The following is a 23,297-nucleotide window of genomic DNA, read 5'->3' as shown; positions in this document are numbered from 1 at the left end:
TAATTTAATAATAATAGGAATCATAATAATGATAATAATAGGAATAATAATAATAAAAGGAATATTCCTGGAGAGGACTTTATTATTTTTGGAAACGTTTCAATCTGCACATGTTCAAATAAGTAAATCCAGTTAATTACAGACTGAAGATCATTTTATCTGGAATATTATCTTCTCACAGCTCAAATTTGATGAAGATATCTAAAGGAGTGACTTTTACAGGTTTTTCTCATAATAATAAAATTCAACACATTTCAGAATTCAGACTGCTGGAGGTCAAAGGTCTAACTGTTTGTATTCCTGTTTTGTTTCTGGTATGAACTGATCATCAGGAGCTTCATCAATAATTAATTATCGTCCGAGCATCCTCTCTCTCCTCCTCTCTCTCTCTCCTCCTCCTCCTCAGTGAGTTGTACAGGGAGACTCCGAGCCAGATGTTCCAGCTGTGGTTGGGGTGGGGGAGTTCAGGAATTACCAAAGCCATGAGTCAGACTTTGAGCTGCCAAAATGTCTGCAGCTTGACGTCACAATATATATAATATATCCTGCAGGAGGAGGGGGAGAGGAGAGAGAACAGGAGGAGAAGAAAGAGAAAAGAGGAGGAGATATCTGGATACACGTACAGACTAGAAGTTTGCATCATTTAGAGACTTTTTAAAACCTTTTTTTTATCTCTTTGTGTTGTGAACGGTCGGTAGAATGAGTGTTTCTCCTCTTCTCCTCCATCAGTCTGTCCAGATCACATCATGATTAAAGTTAAACACGAGGTATGGAAACACAAACACAGAGAGCTGTTGTCATGTCTGCAGAGAGTCAACATGTGATCAGTTTAATAAATGAAGAGCTGCTCTGTGCTGCCCCTCACTGGTGAGAACAGGTCAGTGCAGCAGAGACGTTTCATTATTTATCTGGTATAATAATTCACTTTATATGTGATTTACACAGTCGGCTGCACAGGTTTATTATTTCTCATTTAGCAGCTCATGTTACATAATAAACTGTAAGTTATAAAAATAAAATACCATAAAACAACATATACAGTTACTGACACACAGACATGCTGGTTTATATCTTGAGTAATTTTATATTTCTATCAGAACCAGTAGTTTTTCAGCTCTATGTCCGAACGAGAAATGCTGTGATTTATGTTTTAATTTCTCATTTTACAAGCCAAAGTTTCACAAGATAATACACGCTACAGAACACATCAGCAAGAAACCAATTTAAAACAATTAAGTTTGAGTTTTTTAGGTGAAATAATAATAATAATACAGAGTAGAACGTCTGCATTCAAAGCAGTAATCGGATTACTTGATTGCAGTAAAAGTACAGAGAATCCGAAGTAAAAGTACTCGTAATTGTTTTATATTCAGAATATATTAGTATAGGCTATATTATATTATCGGATCATTGATTTTAACTAAACTTTAACATGGTTAATGTATAATAATGCGTCATTGTTTAAAACTAACCTCGACCTGAACAGTAACTAAAGCTGTCAGCTATGAGTAGATATATATTATATATATTATATTATTTATAGTAAATATATATTATATTAAACCCGGAACCTTTGTTCTGTGGGACCCGGAATAGGAAACGGGAGCACTTCCGGTGTGTATTCGGTAGTTTGTTGTTGTTGAACTGTTGAAGTTGTTTTCTTCTAAAGTTTCTCTTTGATTCATTTAAATCATTTAATGTTAATAAACAGAGAATAAAACCCGCTAATGCTCCGCGCTAGCCCGTTAGCATTAGCCGTTAGCCTCCGGAGCCTCCAGCCGGCAGCATGAGCCACTCTGCCAGCCTCAGCACGCAGCTGGCCGCCGTCATGGAGTCTCTGGTCCACGCTGCCGTGGCGGAGCTCCACAAGCTGCTGGAGGACTCCGACCTGCTGCTGGAGCTCCGGACCGGACAGGAGCCGCCGGTGGAGGCGGTACAGGCAGAAGGCCGGGAGAAGATGGTGAGAACCGGGGGAGAACCAGGGGAGAACTGGCCTCTAACTGGGGGGAGAACCAGGGGAGAACTGGCCTCTAACTGGGGGGAGAACCAGGGGAGAACTGGCCTCTAACTGGGGGGAGAACCAGGGGAGAACTGGCCTCTAACTGGGGGGAGAACCAGGGGAGAACTGACCTCTAACCAGGGGAGAACTGACCTCTAACAAGGGGAGAACTGGCCTCTAACCAGGGGGAGAACCGGCCTCTAACCGGGGGAGAACCAGGGAAGAACCAGGGGGAGAACCGGCCTCTAACCGGCGGGAGAACTAGGGGAGAACTGGTGGTTGACCGGCCTCTATCCGGGGGGAGAACCGGTGGTCGACTGGCCTCTACCCGGGGGGAGAACCGGCCTGTATCTGGGGAGAGATCCCCTGGAGGACCAGCCTCTATCTGGGCGGAGAACCGGGGTAGAACCAGTCACTAACCGGGGGGAGAACCAGGGGAGAACCAGCCGCTAACCGGGGGGAGAACCGGGGGAGAACCAGCCACTAACCGGGGGGAGGATTGGGGGGAGAACCTGGGAGAAAGACAGGTTCCATGTTTAGTGTTTTGTTTAAATGTGTTCATTCAATTCAATTTTTTAAATTAATTCAGTTGTGATGAATTTGATTTATTTTTAGTGAAGTTAACATGAAGGAATAGAATTATTTTTAAACTTTATATTAATATTTGATTTAATCCATCAGATGAAGCGATCACTACCATGAGATATAAATTCATTAGTTATGTATTTATCTCATGTATTAGTCTTAAAATAGTAAATTTAACTTCATTATTTTATTATATCTATATTGAATTTATTTTCGTTTTCTCTGTGAGAAAAATATATTATAGCTAAAGTTCAATATATGATCATACATGGAAACACTATTTAGTATTTACATAATTTACAGAAAAGTTATGAAAAGAGAAAATACATTTATATTAGGACTTTTTTATTTTATTTTTTACACTTTAAGCCCTGTAGTGTGTGTGTGTGTGTGTGTGTGTGTGTGTGTGTGTGTGTGAGAGAATAAGATGAATAAATAAAATAGGTGATATATTTATAATTTTTTCTATTGTTTCATTTATTTCCCCAAAACTTTTGTTCTATTTCGCCTCTTGCTATTCAATTATATATATATACATACAAATATTTTATTAATAGATTTCTAAATGAATACAAATGATTAAATAAAAGGTTAAATTATTAATACTTAATGACTACATTTATTTTTAATGATATATTCATGAGCTGTCCTCCACCAGGTGGTGCTGCCGGTGTTCTGACCTCAGTGTGTGACCTCTGACCTCCAGGTGCAGTTTGCGTCCGTCATGGAGACGCTGGGGAACGAGGCTCTGGGGCGGATCTTGAACGTGGTCGATGAGTTCAAGTTGCTGCTAGCGCCGGAGGTTGAGCCCAGCACCAAGAGACCGTCCATCAGCGTCCTCAACGTCCTCAGCAGCGCCCGGGTCGGTAGGTACACTGGCCCCGCCCACCGCCACCCACACACCAATCAGAGGAGCCCAACACCGTGATGTCAGACTAACCTGATGTTTCATTTGTTCTCAGAGTCCGAACACTCGTACGGCGCCCGTCAGGAGAGTGCCAACACACACAGAGCCACGCAGGTAAGACTCCACCTCCTGTCACCTGTTCACAGGTGAGGCATTCACTGACCTCACGGTCTGTTTGTTGTGTCGCCGTAGACCAAACAGGAGGAGGAGACCGACAATCCGTTCGTCAAGGCGGTCACCGTTAAAGACGAACACGGAAACATCGACCTGGGTGCCATTGCTGAGAGTGAGTACCTGATCAATACCTGGTCAATACCTGATCCATACCTAATAATTACCTAATCCATAACTGATCCATACCAGTTCAATACCTGATTCATACCTAATAAATACCTGATCAATACCTGATCAGTACCTGATCCATACCTGATCCATAACTGATCAATACCTGATCAGTACCTTATCCATACCTGAACCGTACCTGATAAATAGCTGATCAATACCTGATAAATAACGGATAAATACCTGATCCATGCCTGATCAAAAATAATAACATATAAAACCTGCACCTGAATGCACCATGAAGTCCCTTTCAGTGACTGACCTTACCGTAACACCTGGTGTAGATGTGCACTGAAGCTGTTTTTGTTTCCTTTCAGGAGCTCGAGTTGAAGCAACCCTGGTGACTTCTGATCTCCGGCGGATGACCTCAAGCCTCCAGCCTGCGACCTCTGATCAAAAGCCGGCTACCTCTGACGTCAAGTCGGCGACCTCGGACGTCCTGCCGGTGACTTCTGACCCCCAGCAGCAGGAGTTAGTCTCGGGCTCGCCAGAGTTTGTCCTGAAGAGCGTGACATGGAAGTACTTCATGTGCACGGCGTGCGGTAAATCCTTCACATCTCAGAGCAACCTGAAGACTCACAGCCGCATCCACACCGGGGAGCGGCCGTTCCCCTGCGGCGTGTGCGGCCGGGCGTTCCGGCAGCGGCAGGGCCTGCGCAGCCACATGACCACGCACAGCGGCGAGCGGCCGTACTCCTGTCCTACCTGCGGGAAGTGTTTCTCCAAGCAGACGCAGCTGAAGACGCACGCCATTGTCCACACCGGGGAGAAACCGTACGGCTGCGACGTGTGCGGCCACCGCTTCAACCTGCTGCAGAACCTGCACCGCCATGCCCACACGCACACAGGCAGGAAGATCTTCGTCTGCAAAGTGTGCGGGAAAGGCTTCACACGCTCCATCACGCTGAAGACGCACGAGCTCATCCACACGGGACAGAGACCCTTCAAGTGCGAGCAGTGCCCCAAGACCTTCCGCCATGCCGTCAACCTGAAGAACCACCAGAGGATCCACAGCGGCGCGCGCCCATACAGCTGCGACCTCTGCGGCAAGAGCTTCCGCCAGTCAGTGAACCTGAAAATCCACCGCCGGATCCACACCGGCGAGCGCCCATTCAGCTGCGGGGAATGCGGCAAGACGTTCAGCCAGCAGAGCAGCCTGAGCTCACACGGGCGCACGCACTCCACAGAGCGCCCGTTCGCCTGCAATTACTGTGACAAGAAGTTCAACAACGGCAACAGCCTGAAGCTGCACCTTCGTGTCCACACCGGGGAGAAACCGTATGCCTGCGACATCTGCGGCAAGTGCTTCACCCAGGGCAGCCACCTGCGCACGCACAAGAGGCACGTGCACGCTGGCGGCAAGCAGTTCATCTGCGATAAGTGCGGCAAGAGATACTCGGACCAGCGCAACCTGAAGCTGCACAAGTGCGGCTACGCGTGATGACACCACGCAAATGATGTCACCACACCGATGATGTCATCCCACGGATAAAATCTTTAGTTTCTTTATTGGAGTTTGAACAGAATCAGGAAACTTTAAAACTCTAATGTGATGATAGAATTTAATTGTTTTAAATTGTTGACAGGAAGTGGACGTGTTCGACCAATCAGAGCTTTTACATGTTAAAGTGGGCGGAGCCCCTGGTTCATATGGTGGCCCTGAGAGCTCAACAGCGCTGCAATTTAAGAAAACGCGTGTTAATACACAAAACACAAGCAAACTGTCTGACAACACAACGCATTTAGAAAACGCTGTAAAGACCACAACACAACAGAAGTGTTTCCAGAGGACACTTAAAAGCGATGCACACGTCTGGACATGCTTGTGATATTATCATGTTATTTGAAGGTTCAGGTAATATTTGAATTAAAAAGTCTCCTGATTTGTCCTGAACTTTTTTTTTTTTTTTTTTTCAATTAAAAACTACAGTACCCATGAGCCTCAGAGGCCATTACCACTGAGAAGACTCTGCCCGCCACTGTGGAATACATTTTGTCACCTGACAGAAGCCCCGCCCACTGAAATACTGCGTCCTGATTTGTTGAAACCATCACTGAGTTCTGCTGATTATGTTGCTGAAATTGTAAATGTGTAAATATGCACATTGATGCTTTTTATAATTTTATAGATCATATTTTTCATTTGTTTGCAAAAAAGTAAATAAATATAATAAATGCATCTGGAGCACATCTGTCGTTTATTTAAAGGGACAGTACAACATTTTGACTGTTTAAATACTCTATATAGGTTCATATAGAAATATACCAATTATTAAAATGTAAGATTTTATGGAATTTGTACTTAACAAATTACAGTAAAAAATGCAATAAGGGTAATTCAGTATTAGATCTTAATAAAAAATAGACAAAACATTACAATATATAAACATTACAGACATAACAGATAAACCAGAATGGGAAGAATAATGTGTAAATATAATCAACTTTAATAAAACGGAAATAAGTAGGCTATACTTTTCTTTGTTAAAGAGTTCACTACAATTTGATGGTTGTAGCCCATAAGCTTCATTATAGTATTTAAATTCACAACAACAGCAAAAACAAAATAAAACCTTAAATATTTATTCAGATATTTTGCATTTCTGAATGTAGAATTGACGTTGAGTTTACAGTTTCAATGTTAAATGTATCATTTTATAAATCTTATTCTATATTATTTATTTTCTATTGTCATAATCCTCGTTGTTCATTAACCATCTGACGTCAGGCTGACGTAACCTTCCCTACGTCACCGGACCTCTCAATATGGCGCCTCTCCGCCCAGAGCTCACCTGTCCGAGGATGAGAGCTCCGTGAGAGCGGCCGCCCCGCCGCCGGCCCGAGGGCTCCGAGTCCCGGCATGACGCTCCGGAGGACCCCGTTGTGCTTTCACCGAGGAGGAGGCTCCGCGTCCGGGCTGGTTTCTGCCGAGCACCGCTGACTGGAGCTCCGGAGAGGTGAGTCAAGGTACCGGCAGCAGGGCCGGAAACCAGTGAGGAGTGGCTTCAAAATAAAACCAGTAATAAAACAAGCCCGGAAACGAGCGAGGAATGCCTTCAAAATAAAACCTGTATTTAAAAAAGGCCGGAAACGAGCGAGGAATGCCTTCAAAATAAAACCTGTATTTAAAAAAGGCCGGAAACGAGCGAGCAGTACCATCAAAATAAAACCTGTACTAAAGTGAGGTCGAAAACAAGCGAGGAGTACCTTCAAAATAAAAACTGTAATAAAATAAGGCCTGAAACAAGCGAAGAGTGCCTTCAAAATAAAACTTGTACTAAAACAAGGCCGGAAACGAGCGAGGAGTACCTTCTAAATAAAACCTGTAATAAAACAATGCTGGAATCAAGCGAGGAGTGCCTTCAAAATAAAACCTGTATAAAAAAAGACTGGAAACGAGTGAGCCATACCTTCAAAATAAAACCTATATTAAAGTAAAGCCGGAAACGAGCGAGGAGTACCATCAAAATAAAACCTATATTTAAAAAAGGCCGGAAACAAGCGAGGAGTACCTTCAAATTAAAATGTAATATAACAAGATCGGAAATGGGAAAATGTGTTAATTAATGAGTTAATTATTGTAAAATATTTTTAAAATATTAAAAAAAACTTTTTTTTCTGAAAAAGTGTTTATTTTCCGACAGGAATTGTGTGTTCTTGTGTCCGTTGGAGTGAAATGGAAAGCAGTGATGATGCGTCTTCATCCTCGCCATGTTGTCATCATCCCTCCCCCTCTGATGATATCAACGCCCAGGATCAGCGGGTCACATGTTCGGGAGACGGCGAGGAGTGTGTCCGCCAGCAGGGACCAATCAGCTGCTGCTCTGATGCTCAGGGGGCGGGGCTTAGCCTGAGAGATGACGTCACACAAGCAGAGAGGAGGAGTCAGGAGTCAGTGAGCTCAGGCGGTGTGGCGTCCTGCACCGAGGGGTCAGAGGTCAACCTCAGAGGGGGCGGGGCTACCAGGGGCGCTGACCTCCAACCGATGCCATCAGAGGCGTCTCAGGTGGATATAACTCCACCCCCAGACTCTGACTCAGACACCCAGGACGGACAGGTCAGCTCCGACGACGACGCCTTCACCGCTGAGCCACCGGGCGCGCCTCCCCTCCCCTCTGCTGATTCTCACCGCAGGAACACGTTTGCGTGCAGCCGGCGGCAGAGCGCCCCGGGTCAGCTGCTGCAGGATGACGAGCTGCAGTCCAGGAGGCCAGACATCGCCGAGATCTTCAGCAGGTTAGTTGACGATGGAAGAAATATCTTTATTCAAGAGCGTAGATTTTGAGTTTGAGGGCATGATTTTATTCCTTTTCAGAGAAACTGCTCCTTCTCGTGCTCAGATTTATTCTCTTCATGCTCACATTTTGTGTTCGCACTCAGACTTTTGCTGCTTTCTTTCAAAATGTTTGCTTGAACTCAGAAATCACATGCTTGTGCTCACATTTCTTCTTCTTGGACACAAACATTTCACTCACACTCAAATATGTCCTGTGATCAGAACTAAAGTCTGTGCTCTCAAATTTGTGTGTGTGTGTGTGTGTGTGTGTGTGCAGCAGGAAGCAGCGGTCCGTCAGTCAAAGCGTTCCCGGCTGGAAGTTGTTTGGTAAAGTTCCTCCTAAACAGAGTCCGTCTAAACAGGCTCGGACCATCCAGCAGGTACGGACCAATCTGATTTCAAAATCAAAGCCTTTATTCTCTCGGTCTGAGAAACAGAACAAAGTATCCCTGTTGTCTCTGCAGGAGTTCGAGGCGCGGCAGGTGGCGTCCTGCAGCTCTCCGTCCCATCATGCCTCGGGGCAGCCGGGCCGGAGGAAGGCGGAGTTCGAGCCGCTGTCGACCACAGCGCTGATCCTTGAGGACCGGCCGCCGTATGACCATTTCCTGTCTGTTTCATCACTTCCTGTGTGCCTGTCCTTGGTGTCCTGACGGTGTGTTTGTCTTCAGGAACCTTCCCGCCAAGCCCGCCGAGGAGACGGAGAGACACCGGCAGCAGTACGAGCAGATGGTGGCCGGCGCCAGGAGGAGAGGTCAGTTAGTGTCCCCTACTGTTATATTACCTAGTGCCGGTCCTACACAGGGGCCTACAGGGGCCACTCTCCTGTGAAGAAGCCTGCTGAGGCCCTTCTGACTGCAGCAGGTCTATAAACATGGTGGCATCATGACAGAAACCTGGTATATAAAAGGTTAAAATATTCAGAAATCGATTAGTGCTTGATATCAGTAACTAGGTCAGATGTAGGGGAAAAAAATCAGAATGAAAGTAGAATCTCATAATGTATAATATTTTTTTATAGCTTGCTTTTAAAGAGTGCATTTTGTGTGCTAAGCAGTACAAGTGTGCATAAAATTAGAACCGGTCTTGAGGGTTAAGGGTTAGGGTTACAGATAACATCATGTTATTTATCTTATTATGTCAGTTCTGTCTCTACATGGCTGCTCTCTGGATTCTAAAAAGTATGTTTAATATGGAAATGTTGCCCTCTGAAAAGCAATCCATCTAAATAAGTCAATACTTGGTTGGGGCTGTTTGACTTGAACTGCCGGAAATTGACTTTTCATCATATTCTAATGGATTGAGATGATCCTGTATGATGGAATAGTGGCATTAGAATATGTGTGAGGCACCAAATTTGGGCTGGTACGGAAAATAGGCATGCCCCCAGACCCCCCCAGCCAGCTGTTTCTCCCCCCTGGCTGGCTGCTCCATGTCCCAGTAGAAAACATGTAGATGGCAATTAAAAATGACACAGTAGCATAACAATAAAGATTCTATGATACAGTGTCTCCTGACTGTGAAATATGTTATATGAGGTGTTTGCTCTCATTTAGCTCTCATTTTACTTATAAATGTAAAAAATTTTCTCATGCACACCTCACCTGTCCCCTCGTGTGTGTGTGTGTGTGTGTGTGTGTCAGAGCTGAAGGAGGCCCAGAGGAGGCAGCAGCAGCGGGAGCAGCGCTTCAGACAGGAGGAGGAGATCTGCAGCGCCGCGCTGGTCTGGAACCAGAACATCCTGCCGCACTGGGACGCCATGTAGGTGATGATGTCACAGTGATGAGTATGTATCCATGTAGCAGTAACATGTGGTTTGAGTAATCAGCTCTCAGTCTGTGTTCTCACCTGCAGCAGCTGCATCTTCAGCAATTCCTCTTCACCTTCTGTATGTAAATTAACACGTACATCATCTCCCTTTGAAAAGCACCAAATGCGTTGCTGTTTTTAACTGTATATCAGCTGTATATCAGTGTCCTGGACATATCCTGTGTTCTATTATTTTCCTCTTTTCATTTCTTTTTTTTTTTAACTCAAATTTTTCCTCTTTTCATTTCTAATCGGCATGTTTCAGTTTTTGTCCATACACGCCCAGTGTCGCCTCTCTTTCTCTCGCTCCTGATTCACATATACCAGTAAAATAAATGTGATAGTATGGAAACATTAGGAGTGAGAAAAAAATAGATGAGTGAGAAACATGAGATGAGAACATTGTAATAATGGCTCTGAGCACAGCTGGACAGTGTCTGTAACTGCCGTTTATATGCAGCGGTCAATAACTAAGTTATAAAAAGAAAAACCCAAATGTCTGTGAGGGCGTCTGGCCGTTCAGTGGACTGTGGACATGAGAAACAAGGCAGTTAAAGTTGTTGTTCCATGTTTCTCACAGCACAGCTGGCTTGGAGCGTTCAGCAACAGAAACATGGTGTTACCTGCCAGCTCCATTATCTATAACGTTAACCATCAATTAATCCATTAATCGCTGCATGCATACATGGACAGAATAAAAGATATGTATAAAGTACTGTGCAAAAGCCTGTTTTGATAACAGACGCTTTTATTTTGAAAGGACAAAAAGAGACTTGATCCTGTTGATCATAACACTAACTCAGTGAGATTAAACTGTAAAGAAAACGTCAAGGAGTTCAGTGTTTTATGTTTTAGAGGTTAGTTTCCACACTAATCTTCATATTTTATGTGTTTTGTGTTTAAATAAGGTCGGGTAACATTAAACGAAGGAATACATTCATCATTAAAAAATACACAGATTGATCAGGCAGGGGGAGGCAGTTGAGCAGGTGGTCCCTAATGTGGACCAGAGTCACAGACTGTCTCACGACTACTGAACGTGGACACATGAACCACCCAAAAATGTGGTTTTTGACATCCTTACTCAATGTGTCCACTGTCCACTGGTATTCGGATCACTCAGACCAGATGGTACTGCTAAATGTCCCTGACGATGTAACAGTGTCCCTGATGATGTCACAGTATCCCTGTGTTTCAGGCGGTCCAGCCGGCGGGCTCAGGACCTGTGGTGGGGCGGGTTACCCCCCAGCGTCCGGGGTCGGGTCTGGAGTCTCTGCATCGGGAACGAGCTGAACATCACAGCAGGCAGGAGACACACCAGGACACGCCTGTCTCACCTGGTCTTACTTTACTCTGAAAGTACTGATGATGTGTTTCCTCCTCAGAGCTCTACCAGATCTTCCTCTGCAGAGCAAGAGAGAAGAGGAGCCTCAGCCACACTGACGGTAAATAAAACCAGTATCACTCTGCAACCTGGTGGAGCTCTGACTCACCTGGTGGAGCTTTGACTCATCTGGACTCCTTCACCTGCAGGCGGAGACTCAGAGTCCAGCTTGGACCTCATCAGCCGGGACGTCTCCAGGACGATGCCCGCACTCTGCGTCTTCCAGAAGGTCCTGCAGAGAACAAACAACAACAAACAAACAAATAACAACATCACAAGCAAACTGTCAGTAAAATCTGGCTGTTATTTTGTAGGGTGGACCTTACCACGACCTGCTGCAAAGCATTCTGGGAGCCTACACCTGTTACAGACCAGATGTGGGATATGTGAGTCACACACAAACACACACAAAACACAGACTGATAATCATAGCTGATAAGAGTTTAATTTCAGAGCTGATATCTGGACATTTTTCATGGTTTTCTTGATAATGATTTTGGTTATTATCAAGAAAACTATGGAAACCATGGAAAATGTCTCTTATCAGCTATTTTTGTTGTTGTCATTATATTTGTCCAAACAAATGTACCTTTAGTCGTACCAGACATTAGAATGAACAAGAAACTAAAGAAAGCAAGGGTGGTCTAATCATTTATTCCATGACAGTATAAAGATTTAAATGTTCTAGACTCTCTAGTTGGACTGTCCCTGCCTGTCTCACTGTCTCCCTGTATGTCACTGGTCCAGGTGCAAGGCATGTCCTCCATGGCAGCAATGCTGATCCTGAACATGGAGGAGTTGGAGGTCTTCATCAGCTTCTCTAACCTAATGAACAGACCGTGTCAGATGTCCTTCTGCAGAGTTCAGCACCAGCAGGTACAGAGCTCTGCTGCACCAGACTCCACTCAGAAAACCATTGTTTTAACAGCAGTGTTCTTGTGTTCTTCAGATCTGACAAAACATCAATTCAGCATCATGTTGGAGTTATTTCAGCACCTTTTAGATCTGTTTATTCACATTAAATCACATAAATCTCTTTATTTAGCTCCAGACTGATGTGTTAGTGAACCAGCAGTCATCAGACACAGCTGCTGCAGAAGGATCAGATTATTGATCAGACATGACGCTGTCTGTCTGTCTGTCTGTCTATCTATCTGTCTGTCTGTCTGTCTGTCTGTCTATCTATCTCTTTCTCTGTCTGTCTGTAGATGCTCAGGTATTTTGGGGCCTTCCAGGTGTTTTTTGAGGAGTCTCTTCCTCATCTCTTCCTTCACTTCCAGTCTTCAGGTGTGACTCCAGACCTCTACCTCATGGACTGGTGAGTCTCTGAACCGGATCATACACAAATATAGTCCTGTTAGCCTAGCTTAGCACAAAGAATGGAAGCAGAGGGGAACTGTTAGCCTCGCTTAGCACAAAGACTGGAAGCAGAGGGAAACTGTTAGCCTAGCTTAGCACAAAGACTGGAAGCAGAGAGGAACTGTTAGTCTAGCTTAACACAAAGACTGAAAGCAAAGGGAAACTGTTAGCCTAGCTTAGCACAAAGACTGGATGCAGAGAGGAAACTGTTAGCCTAGCTCCTGATCCCCCCTCCAGGATCCTGTCCCTCTACATGAAGCCCCTCCCCCTGGACGTGGCGTGCAGAGTCTGGGACGTCTTCCTGCGGGACGGGGAGGAGTTCCTGTTCCGGACCGGTCTGGGGATCCTGAAGCTGCACGAGGACGTCCTGCTGCACTTGGACCTCGTCAGCATCGGTTCGTATCAAACCTGTTTAACCTCAGAGCGCCATAACCGACTAATCAGAGCCCAGCAGTAACCCGACACTCCTCCCTCAGCTCAGTTCCTGTCCCGCCTCCCCGACGAAGATCTGCTCTCTGATAGGCTGTTCTCCTGCATCTCGGCCATGCCCATGCTGAGTGGGAACAGGAAGTGGACTCAGGTGAGTCACCTGACAGACGGCTGGTCACTAATTAATAAATAAATAATACGATAAATAATAACCTGTTTGTTTGTGTGTTTCAGGTTCTGTCATCCTGCAGAGACACAAGCAGCTGATCTCATCATCAATAAATCAATAAATATTTCTGTATCATTTTATTTATTTCTGTAATAAGTACGTTTAAAAGATGAACTCTAGAAGACAGGAATCTGAATATAGATATAAATATAAAATCATATTAAATTATCATCAAAATGTCTTTTTAAATTAAATTTAAAAACAATGTCAACTCTGTTCTTTTTATATTTATTTTACACGTCAGAAACTTTCTCATAATTGCAAGAAAGTAATTTGTGTTTTCTGTAAAATAAAATCAACAACTGCTCATAAAGTTGCTTATGTTATTTACAGTGGTGGAATGTAACTAAGTACATTTACTCAAGAACTGTACTTAACTACAATTTTGAGGTACTTCACTCAAGTATTTCGATTGTATGTAACTTTATACTTCTACTTCACTACATTTTTTAGGCAAATATTGTACTTTTTACTCCACTACATTTAGCTGACAGCTTTAGTTACTTTTCAGGTCGAGATTGCACATAATAAACATGATACATTTCAAGTGATAAGACATTTTATTAGATTAAACCACATAACAGTATTTTTAATGCTTAAAATGAGCCCCGTCTTGAGAAAATAGACCACTGCATCCATAATTGCATCTATAATAATAATCTAATAATATATTTGACAACCTGAGTGGGGCCATTCTGTATAACGAGTACTTTTACTTTTGATACTTTTACATTTTGATGCTAATACTTTTGTACTATTACTTCAGTAAGTTTGGAATGCAGGACTTTTACTGTAGTGGAGTAAGTGTGGTATTACTTTTAAGTAAGGGATCTGAATACTTTTCCCACCACTGGTTATTTATGATTTCTGGAAAACTTGTTCAGAAATAAAAGCACATTTCAAAATTATATTTTATTTATTTTTCCTGTTGTTCAGTTGTAATAACAGTCTGTATCCACACTTTATATCATTTAGTTTTACTGTATTTATTAAACTGACTGAATAAACCAGCTTCTTTCCCTCTTGTCGTTGTTGTTGCCATGTGTTGTGTTGTTGCCGTGTGGTTAATTATTAATTAACTGAATATACTTATGAATATAAAAGCATATTTAATTGTCATCAAAATGTATTTCTAAATTAAAATTAGAAACAATGTTGACTGTTCTTTTTATATTTATTTCACACGTCACAAACTTTCTCATAATTACAAGAAAATAATTTGTGTTTTTCTTTAAAATAAAATCAACAACTGCTCAAAGTTATTTATGTTATTTTGTTATTTTTGGAAAACTTTTTCAGAAATAAAAGCACATTTCTATATCATATTTTATTTATGTTTCCTGTCGTCCAGTTGTAATAACGACAGTCTGTATCTACACTTTTAGTTTTACTGTATTTATTAAACTGACTGAACCAGCTACAGTACCTCCTTCTTCTTGTTGTTGTCGTCGCCTTGTGGTTCGCCATCCGGCCGCTAGGGGCGCTGTTTCCCTGTCCCGGACCGGGCTGAGTGTTTCCGGGTCGCCGTTGTGAACTCTGTTGTCCAGTCGACACGCGTGGAGCAACAAACAGCAACTTTCCACCAAAACACGCCGACAGTCTCCAGTAAACACACCGGAGAGGTGTCCTCTAATCGGTCTGACGCAGCGCAGCGAGACGTGCTTCTGCCAACATGGCTCCGGTAGGTCCACCCCGGGTTACTGGGACATTCCAGTTAAATCAGCATGTTCCTGTAAACTGGAGCTGGTTCTGTCTGTTCTCATCTTCTCATCTTGTCACCGAGCGAACCGCTTTCAATCTGCTCACCAGACCAGACTTCATAGAGAAAAATGCGAATTTAAAGTTTCTGTGTTTACACCCTGTTAAAATAATCGCCTAACTAATTTTTTCAAGTTTTGCAGGAAACACTAAAAACTTTACAAAAGTGTAACATATGACATTTATTGATCATTTCACTCAAAAAGAATGTAAAAAAGGATGGCTATTGGCATAGTAATAACACTGTGTGTTAATTATGTAACTTAAGAGAAATAAATGACTTAGGCAATTTTTTTAAGCATGAGCATTAATGTTTCTTCAAAGTGTTATTAATGTTCATGACACATCCCATGTCATGTTTATGACACACTCATGTCACTCTTATGTAGACACCTTCAAAATAAAGTGTTACCATATCTTGCTTAAGTCACAAAGGCATGTTCCAAAAATTGCCATAATAAATCCGCTTAAGTCACACACTTGACATAGGCCATTATCTTAAAGGGGTAATATCACATGATCTGATCAACTGAGGATGTAGGATTTAACCACAGGTGTAGGATTTAACCACAGGTGGCTGGCCTCATGAGGAGATAATTTTGACAAAAATGACATAGGCGATTATTTCAACAGTGTGACAACATAACTGATTTAAAACATAAAATGAAAAATTTACTGAACAAAGTTTCTGACAAACTTGGCATCTAAATAATTAACCTGTGACATTGTTATTAATGTTTAACACAGTTTAGATGAACACACAGGTTCATGTTCTCAGTCTGGCACCAGACTCCATAGAGAAAATTGTGAACTTAAAGTTTCCCTGTTTATTTTTTATAAATAACATAAAATATAAATAAAATGTATTATTATATATAAGATATATATATATATATAAGATAATGATATATTATTATTATTTTCATTATTATATATTATATTACGGTAATATATATGATAAAATATGCTTTTTTAAATTATGATATTACATTTTGTAATTTAAGTGATTTTCAGGTTGACGAAACAAGACTTCAAAATAGGAGCTGAAGTGTTTCTGGACAGAAAGAACTTAAAGTTTCCCTGTTTATTTTTATAATTTACATAATTCCTTTCCTCCTGCAGCCACGGTCGAAGAAGCGGCGTCCGACGTTCCGGCGTCTGCTGAAGACGAGCGGCGTGAAGCTGCAGAACAAGCAGAAGAACCGACAGATGAAGCAGCAGAATGTGGCCAAGAAGCAGCGCAAGGAGCAGAAGAAGCTGCGGCAGGCGGTGAAGGACGCCAACATCAGGACGCCGCGCCCGCTGGAGACCTACCGGAAGAGACCAGGTGAGTAGGATCAGAGGACTACATGTCCCATGATGCACTGCTGCTGCTGCTGTCCTCACCTGCCTGTCTCTACAGACGAGGAGGAGGAGGAGGAGTTCCTGGAGAGTCTGCCCACAGACATGATGGAGGAGGACGACCTGCAGACCATCACCGCCATGGCTCGACAAGCCTCCTTCATCACCAGGGACCTGTCGGCATGGTAACACACACACACACACACACACACACACACACACACACACACACACACACACACACTCAGAGAGAGAGAGACACACACACAGACACATACACACATTCTCACACACACACACACACACACAGGTCTGAATGTAGATGTGGAACACATACACTGGCATGTCCCAGACGTAGTTTTTTTTCTAGTTAGTTATTTTGTTAGTTTTCATTACTTCGTTAGTTTTGGTAATCTCGTTAATTGTCGTTAACGATAACGACCTTGGTCGCAGCGCCCCGGTGCACAGCGGGAAGAAGCGGAGCTCCGAGGTCATCCGCGGCTACGAGAAGGTTCCCCGTAAGCTGGTGAGGACGGAGGAGAAGGAGGTGATCCACCTGCTGCCCATCAAAGACAAGCGTGGCGTGATCCCGCAGAGCATGGAGCGAGGTACGAGCACGCCACAACCCATCCACCAGCTGAGCGTCTCCACGGCAACCGACTGAATGCCATTTCTGTTTCTGTTTGTTTACAGTCGTGAAGAAACAGCCGGAGGAGGAAGAGGAGGAGGAGGAGTACGCTGCTGATGAGCCCGAGTCTGATAATGGTACCAGTGACCTTTGAACCTGACACCTCCATCAATCTGTGACACAAGGCTTTTATTTTGAAATTTGCTGAAGCTTTTATATGATAAATATAAATTAAATGTAATATTAATTTATGTTTAAATTATATAAATCATTGTGTCTTTAAAGTAAATATTATCTAATAACCTTTCATTGTCAGTTTTAATAGACAGATGCTTTAAAAAAAACTTTCACATGATGATAATAATCATCAAACAGGAAATAGAATTATTATAGTTTTATTTCTGCGTTTAAACAGTAAATATTTATATATATATATATATATATATATATAAATATAAGTTTGTTTTCCTTCTGTTTATTGTTTAGTAAAATGTTGATATATAAATGAAGCTGCTGTGTGTCCTCTGGAATAGAGGGGGCGCCGCAGACTGCCTCGCTGACGCTGGCGCAGATAGAGCGGCTCAGGATCAACAAGATCAACGACCTGAAGCTGACCATTGCCGCACACGGCTCCGCCATTGTGTCCGACCCATACAACAACGTAAGACAGACCCGCCTAACACTGCACGCTACTGGTACTGGTCCCCGCTGGTGGTTATAACCTGTCACTGTGTATATGTGTGTGTGTATGTGTGTGTGGTGTGTATTTCGTGTCTATTGTGTTTGTGTGTTTGTGTGTGTGTGTGTGTGTGTGTGTGTGTGTGTGTGTGTGCGCTGTTTGTATTGTGTCTCTAGATAAAGCGTGTGAAGCAGCTCCGTGGGATGCTGATGGAGTCTGACTCCAGCGTGGCGGTGACCGTCAGGAAGCTGGTGATGGTTTCTCTCATGGAGATCTTTAAGGACATCACGCCGTCCTACCGGATCCGACCTCTGACAGCCGAGGAGAAGGCCGCCAAGGTAACTAGAGCAACCACAGTGCAATATATAGAGACAAAGAGTCTCTAGAGGGGTCTGAATAGTCTGACTATAGTGACAGAGTCTCTAGAGGGTCTGAATAGTCTAAATATAGAGACAAAGAGTCTCTAGAGGGTCTAAATATAGAAATGGTCTCCAAGTTCGGTCTGTTGTCACATTAACTCCATTGGTAATTAACTACTAGTGAGCAAAGCCAAAACACTCAGCCGCTTTACAACAAGGACTCAGAGGAAACACTACCAGTGTCCCCTCATTGTGAAGAAGACCCCATAATGATCAACTGTCCCCACATTGTTTGTGTGCAGGTGAAGAAAGACACTCAGCAGCTCAGAGACTTTGAAGAAGGTTTAGTGAGTCAGTACAAGTTCTACCTGGAGGACCTGGAGCAGACCGTCAAAGGTACACAACTATAATAAACACTGTACACAACTACTACACACTGTACACAACTACGAATACAGACTGTACACAACCATCAGAGGTACACTGACAGATGTGTGTCCCTCTCTCTCTCTCCCTGTCTGTCTGTCTCTGTGTATGTGTCTCTGTGTGTCCCTGTTTGTCCTGTCTCTCTGTGTAGACTGGCAGCAGCAGAAGAAGAAGCGCAGCATGGCGGTGTCCCTGGACTCGTATGGCGGTCTGGCTCTGGTGGCGGTTCGCTGTCTCTCTGAGCTGCTGCTGGCTCTGCCTCACTTCAACTTCCACAACAACATCATCGTTTCCCTCTGTCCCCTCATGAACCACCGGGACAACCAGGTGAGACATAGACACACAGGTGAGACACATAGCTCAGAGACAGACGGGTATGTTGTTGGGAATTAACGATGCCTCTTTTATGAATAAATGATACCTTGCACAGGGCGTCAAATATGGATATGAATTCTTTCACAGAAGAGGTTGATATATTGTTCACAGTGTACAACATTAAGTAGACAACATTTGTAATTAAACATGTATTTATTGTTAATAAGTAAAAGCAAATAAAAGCACACATCTACAAAATATAGAGTTCTACAAAGAGTAATCTACTGTAGGCCTACAAAAGAGACGGAAAGTGTTACACGTATGTGTGTGTAGTTAGTTTGCATGTATGTCTGTGTAAAGCAAGGTTAACATACACCTTCTATGATTTAGCTATACCAATATAACAACAATTATACTTAAAAACACACATATAAACCAAATCATTAATTACAGGTCAAATCCCTTGTACTTAAAGTCCTTGCTGATTTCTTATCTAAGCCCAGTTACATTACTCACAGTCCAGTTGGGAAAGGGGGAGAAATCCTTTTTGATGGAGGGCTGGAAGGAAGTTTGATTTCATGTTGAGTTTCAATAATTTACTAGCAAATTAAGTTTCTGGCTCGTCCTTGTTGTCTGATGAAGCTTTCTCTGGCAGTTACAATGAACTTTGCGTTCACTAATGCAATCTTGATGCGCAAGGTAGACCAGGATTGCAGTTGTTTCAGAAATCCTTGTGAAAGTGTGTGTGTGTGATGCGTTCAGGTGTGTGTTGCATTCAGGTGTGTGATGCATTCAGGTGTGTGTGTGATGCGTTCAGGTGTGTGATGCGTTCAAATGTTTTGCAGGTGTCGGTGATGTGCTGTGATGCGTTCAGGAAGCTGTTTCAGCAGGACAGAGAAGGCGTGGCCTCGCTGGCGGCGGTGCGGGTCATCTCAGGACTCGTCAAGAGCCTCAGCTACAACGTCAGACCAGAGGTAACCAATCACAGCCAGGCACCTGCTGATGTTACCTGTTAGCTGTGAGGTCACAGTGGTGTCACGATGAGGTCACAGTGATGTCACTTTGTCGTGTCCCCAGATGCTGAAGACGATGCTGAGTCTCAGGATAAAGGAGGTGCAGGTGAAGAAGGACCTGGAGGACACGGCACCAAAGAAGAAGTTCATGAACAACAAAGAGAAGAGGAAAAACCTGTCCAGGATGCAGAGGAAGGTAAACAAATGCACTTGAGGACTCACTTGAGGACTCACCTGAGGACTCACCTGGGCCCACACATTAGTCATGTGTCTGTCTGTCTCTCTGTGTGTGTGTGCAGTGGAAGAAGGCTGAGGAGAGGCTGGAGAAGGAGCTGCTGGAGGCTGAAGCTTCTGAGAGCCAAGAGAAGAAGATCAAACTGGTGAGATACCCTGATATCGAGAGCTGATATCAAAATCATTATGAATAAAATCATGTTAAATGTCTAGATATCAGCTCTTAAATTAAGCTCTAATCAGCTATTTGTGTTTCTGTCATTATATTTGTCCAAACAAATGTACCTTTAGTTGTACCAGCCATTAAAATGAACAAGAAATTGAAGAAAACAAGGGTGGTCTAATCGTATTTTCCATGACTTTATATCACTGTAATAATCAATAAACTGATCTCTCCCCCTCCTCCTGCTCCCCCCCTCCTCTCTTTCCTTCTCCTACTCCTCCTCCTCAGCACACAGAGACTCTGAACATCGTGTTCTTGATCTACTTCAGGATCTTGAAGAAAGCTCAGAAGTCGGTTCTGATTCCTGCAGTTCTGGAGGGTCTGGCCAAGTAGGAAACACACAATCACACGCACACAGTAACACACACACACACACACACACACACACACACAGTTCTGTGGTGCTGACTGTGATGTCACTTCCTGTCAGTTTCTCTCACCTGATCAACCTGGAGTTCTTTGACGACCTGCTGAACGTGCTGCAGAACCTCATCCAATCAGGAGTGAGTATTCAGCTCTGCCCCGCCCCATCCACCACACTACTGTCAGTCACACTGATCGATTAATCCATCTATTATTGATCCATTGATAACCAGGGGGATTCAACCATTTATTATTGATCTATTGATAACCTGATTGATCATGTGACCTCTGCAGGATCTGAACCACAAGGAGAGTCTCCACTGCATCCAGACGGTCTTCACCATCCTGTCAGGACAGGGTGAGTGTCTGTGTGTGTTACTGCCTGTGAGGGGTGTGCAATATTGTATCATTCACAATTATACGGGTATTATTTTTTTGAGTAAAAAAATGCATATCATTATATTGATATTATTATAACATTCCTACTTCTTGTCGTAGTAAGGGCTTCTCATTAATTACCTAGACTGTAGACCTAGTGGGCTGCATATTGCTGCGCCCCATTTTAAACATTGCTGCGCCAACCATTTTTAGATTTATGATTGATTTTTATTTGTTGAATGTTTTTTTCAGGTGTGTGTGTGTCCTCCTGTGTGTGTTCTCTGTATAATAAAGTTCTTGTTGTCTAGGTGACGTTCTCAACATCGACCCTCTGAACTTTTACTCTGAGTTGTACCGGATGCTGCCGCAGCTCCACGCAGGTCAGACCGTCTCTATGCGTGCATGTGTGTGTGTGTGTGTGTTATGTGACAGTGTGTGTTCTGGTTCTGATTGTCATGGAAACACTCTGTCAGATTGATAAAAACAGTGTTTTTAGGAGTTGTTTTTACCCTGCTGCCTCTGTCTGTTAGTTTGTGTTATTATGTAAATAATGTTATTATGTTATATTATGTATTACTTTAGTGTTTTTAAATGGTTAGAAACAAACAAACAAACAAACTGATTAACTATCAGATGGAGGCAGCGGTCGACCAACCCCTCCTGTGTTCTGTCAGGTTAAAATCCTGTTTTTGTGAATGGAGTCTGGTGTGTTTAACATCTGGATCTGTGTGACGTCTCACAGTGAGTCTGTCTGTCTGTCTCAGGGGCGCCCAATGATGACATCATCATCGTGCTGCGGTGCCTGGACGCCATGCTGACACGCCGCAAGAAGCAGGTGACGTTGCCGCGGGCGATGGGCTTCGTCAAACGGCTGAGCATGCTCAGTCTGCACACACTGCCCAACGCCAGTGTGGGCGTCCTCCACGCCACCAGGGCCGCCCTGCACGTGAGTCTGAGAGAGAGTGCGTGTATGTTCATCTATCAACACCTGTCTGAATACTGTATTTACTGTGTGTGTGTGTGTGTGTGTGTATCAGGCATTCCCCAGGTGTGACTTCTTGTTGGATAACGAGGTTCAGGGCAGCGGATTCTACCTGCCGGAGCTCGACCAACCAGAACACTGCAACGCCCAGAACACAGCACTGTGGGAGCTACACACTCTACAGGTAAGTATACACACACACACACACAGACACACACACACACGTCAGTGTGCTGAGATCGATATGTGACCTCACTGTGACATCATCACCCTGTGTAGAGACATTACCACCCGGTGGTGCGGCGGCTGGCAGTCCATCTGTCTCACGGCGCTCCCAGCGAGGGCTCGGCGGCGCTCAGTGCTCAGCTGAGCCGCAGGTACGTTAACAGTCATTAACCCTCTGAACTCCTACCATCAGGGCCTCTCCTCTCTGCTCTGTGTAAACAGCCTCTCCTGTCCTCTCCTCTCTGCTCTGTGTAAACAGCCTCTCCTGTCCTAAAATATTGTGACAAATGTCATTTTAAATTCCGCAAAGACGATTTATTTAATATTCATACTGTGTTTTATTACTTAAGGTCTCCGGTGGAGCTGTTTAACCTCTACAGTGTCAAAGACATGACCTTTAACCCCCCTGTAGCTCCGCCCGCCACTCACAAAAAGGTACACACATCAAACGCACATTCACAGTGCACACTCATCGATTACTGATTATTATTACTGGTTATTACTGATTTTCACTGATCATTATTACTAGTTATTATTGATTATTTGATCGATTGCGTTTCTGATCTTCAGGATCGTTTCGTGTTCGGGGCGTCGCTGCTGGACGCCGAGCTGCAGAGACGAGCCGACAGCGCCATGACCGTCACCACGGAGACACAGCTGGACTTCACTGCAGCACACACACAACACTGACACACGTTTTGCCTTCAACATAAAAGCCTCAGCTGTTTGTTTATAAACAAGTGAAATATATGTTTTTTATTGGAACAGAAGCCAATAATAGTGATGGTTGTTTGCTTTAGATCTGCAGGAAACAGGAAGTTGTTTTTTTATTTTTCAAAGTATTATTTCTGAATGGACTTCAGTCCATATTCTGTTCAGCTGTTTTAATCCTGTAACAATAAATTAAAATATGATGTACAGACGTCACTGAAGAAAACCTGAAAAATATGAAGTCTCTTTGTTCTCTCATTTCTCGTGGACTTTTATTCTGAAACAACATAAGAGGTAATGATATCCTGTCACTGAAAACCTCAACAAAACCAGTTTTACAAACATG

General features: G+C 43.5%; 3 protein-coding genes across 3 annotated transcripts; all 3 read left to right on the top strand.

Annotated features, from left to right (window-relative positions):
* The first annotated feature begins 1,559 nt into the window (after nucleotides 1-1,559).
* Nucleotides 1,560-6,021, top strand: si:ch211-207i20.2 (uncharacterized protein LOC568537 homolog). The gene is made up of 5 exons (XM_059324024.1): nucleotides 1,560-1,960; nucleotides 3,291-3,450; nucleotides 3,547-3,605; nucleotides 3,684-3,777; nucleotides 4,151-6,021. The coding sequence occupies exons 1-5, from the start codon at nucleotides 1,787-1,789 to the stop codon at nucleotides 5,272-5,274; spliced, it is 1,611 nt and encodes a 536-aa protein (XP_059180007.1). The 5' UTR covers nucleotides 1,560-1,786; the 3' UTR covers nucleotides 5,275-6,021.
* Nucleotides 6,022-7,752: 1,731 nt separating this feature from the next.
* LOC131959530 (TBC1 domain family member 12-like) lies at nucleotides 7,753-14,323 on the top strand. Its single transcript, XM_059324737.1, has 14 exons — nucleotides 7,753-8,069; nucleotides 8,387-8,489; nucleotides 8,574-8,701; nucleotides 8,778-8,860; nucleotides 9,750-9,867; nucleotides 11,114-11,220; nucleotides 11,301-11,360; nucleotides 11,449-11,528; nucleotides 11,614-11,685; nucleotides 12,047-12,175; nucleotides 12,508-12,617; nucleotides 12,896-13,053; nucleotides 13,135-13,238; nucleotides 13,322-14,323. The coding sequence occupies exons 1-14, from the start codon at nucleotides 7,819-7,821 to the stop codon at nucleotides 13,352-13,354; spliced, it is 1,536 nt and encodes a 511-aa protein (XP_059180720.1). The 5' UTR covers nucleotides 7,753-7,818; the 3' UTR covers nucleotides 13,355-14,323.
* A 491-nt stretch (nucleotides 14,324-14,814) lies between these two features.
* noc3l (NOC3-like DNA replication regulator) lies at nucleotides 14,815-23,186 on the top strand. Its single transcript, XM_059325213.1, has 21 exons — nucleotides 14,815-14,997; nucleotides 16,197-16,401; nucleotides 16,477-16,600; nucleotides 16,869-17,023; nucleotides 17,109-17,180; nucleotides 17,577-17,704; nucleotides 17,899-18,060; nucleotides 18,384-18,477; nucleotides 18,659-18,834; nucleotides 19,668-19,796; nucleotides 19,900-20,031; nucleotides 20,135-20,215; nucleotides 20,521-20,621; nucleotides 20,723-20,795; nucleotides 20,950-21,013; nucleotides 21,342-21,413; nucleotides 21,798-21,979; nucleotides 22,071-22,199; nucleotides 22,295-22,392; nucleotides 22,591-22,675; nucleotides 22,811-23,186. Exons 1-21 carry the CDS (start codon nucleotides 14,989-14,991, stop codon nucleotides 22,928-22,930), a joined length of 2,391 nt encoding a protein of 796 aa, XP_059181196.1. The 5' UTR covers nucleotides 14,815-14,988; the 3' UTR covers nucleotides 22,931-23,186.
* The last annotated feature ends 111 nt before the right edge of the window (nucleotides 23,187-23,297 follow it).

The sequence above is a fragment of the Centropristis striata genome, chromosome 21 (genome assembly GCF_030273125.1).
Source record: "Centropristis striata isolate RG_2023a ecotype Rhode Island chromosome 21, C.striata_1.0, whole genome shotgun sequence".
NCBI lineage: Eukaryota > Metazoa > Chordata > Actinopteri > Perciformes > Serranidae > Centropristis > Centropristis striata.
The sequence above is the reverse complement of the archived record's forward strand: the minus strand, read 5'-3'. Positions and strand labels throughout refer to the sequence as shown.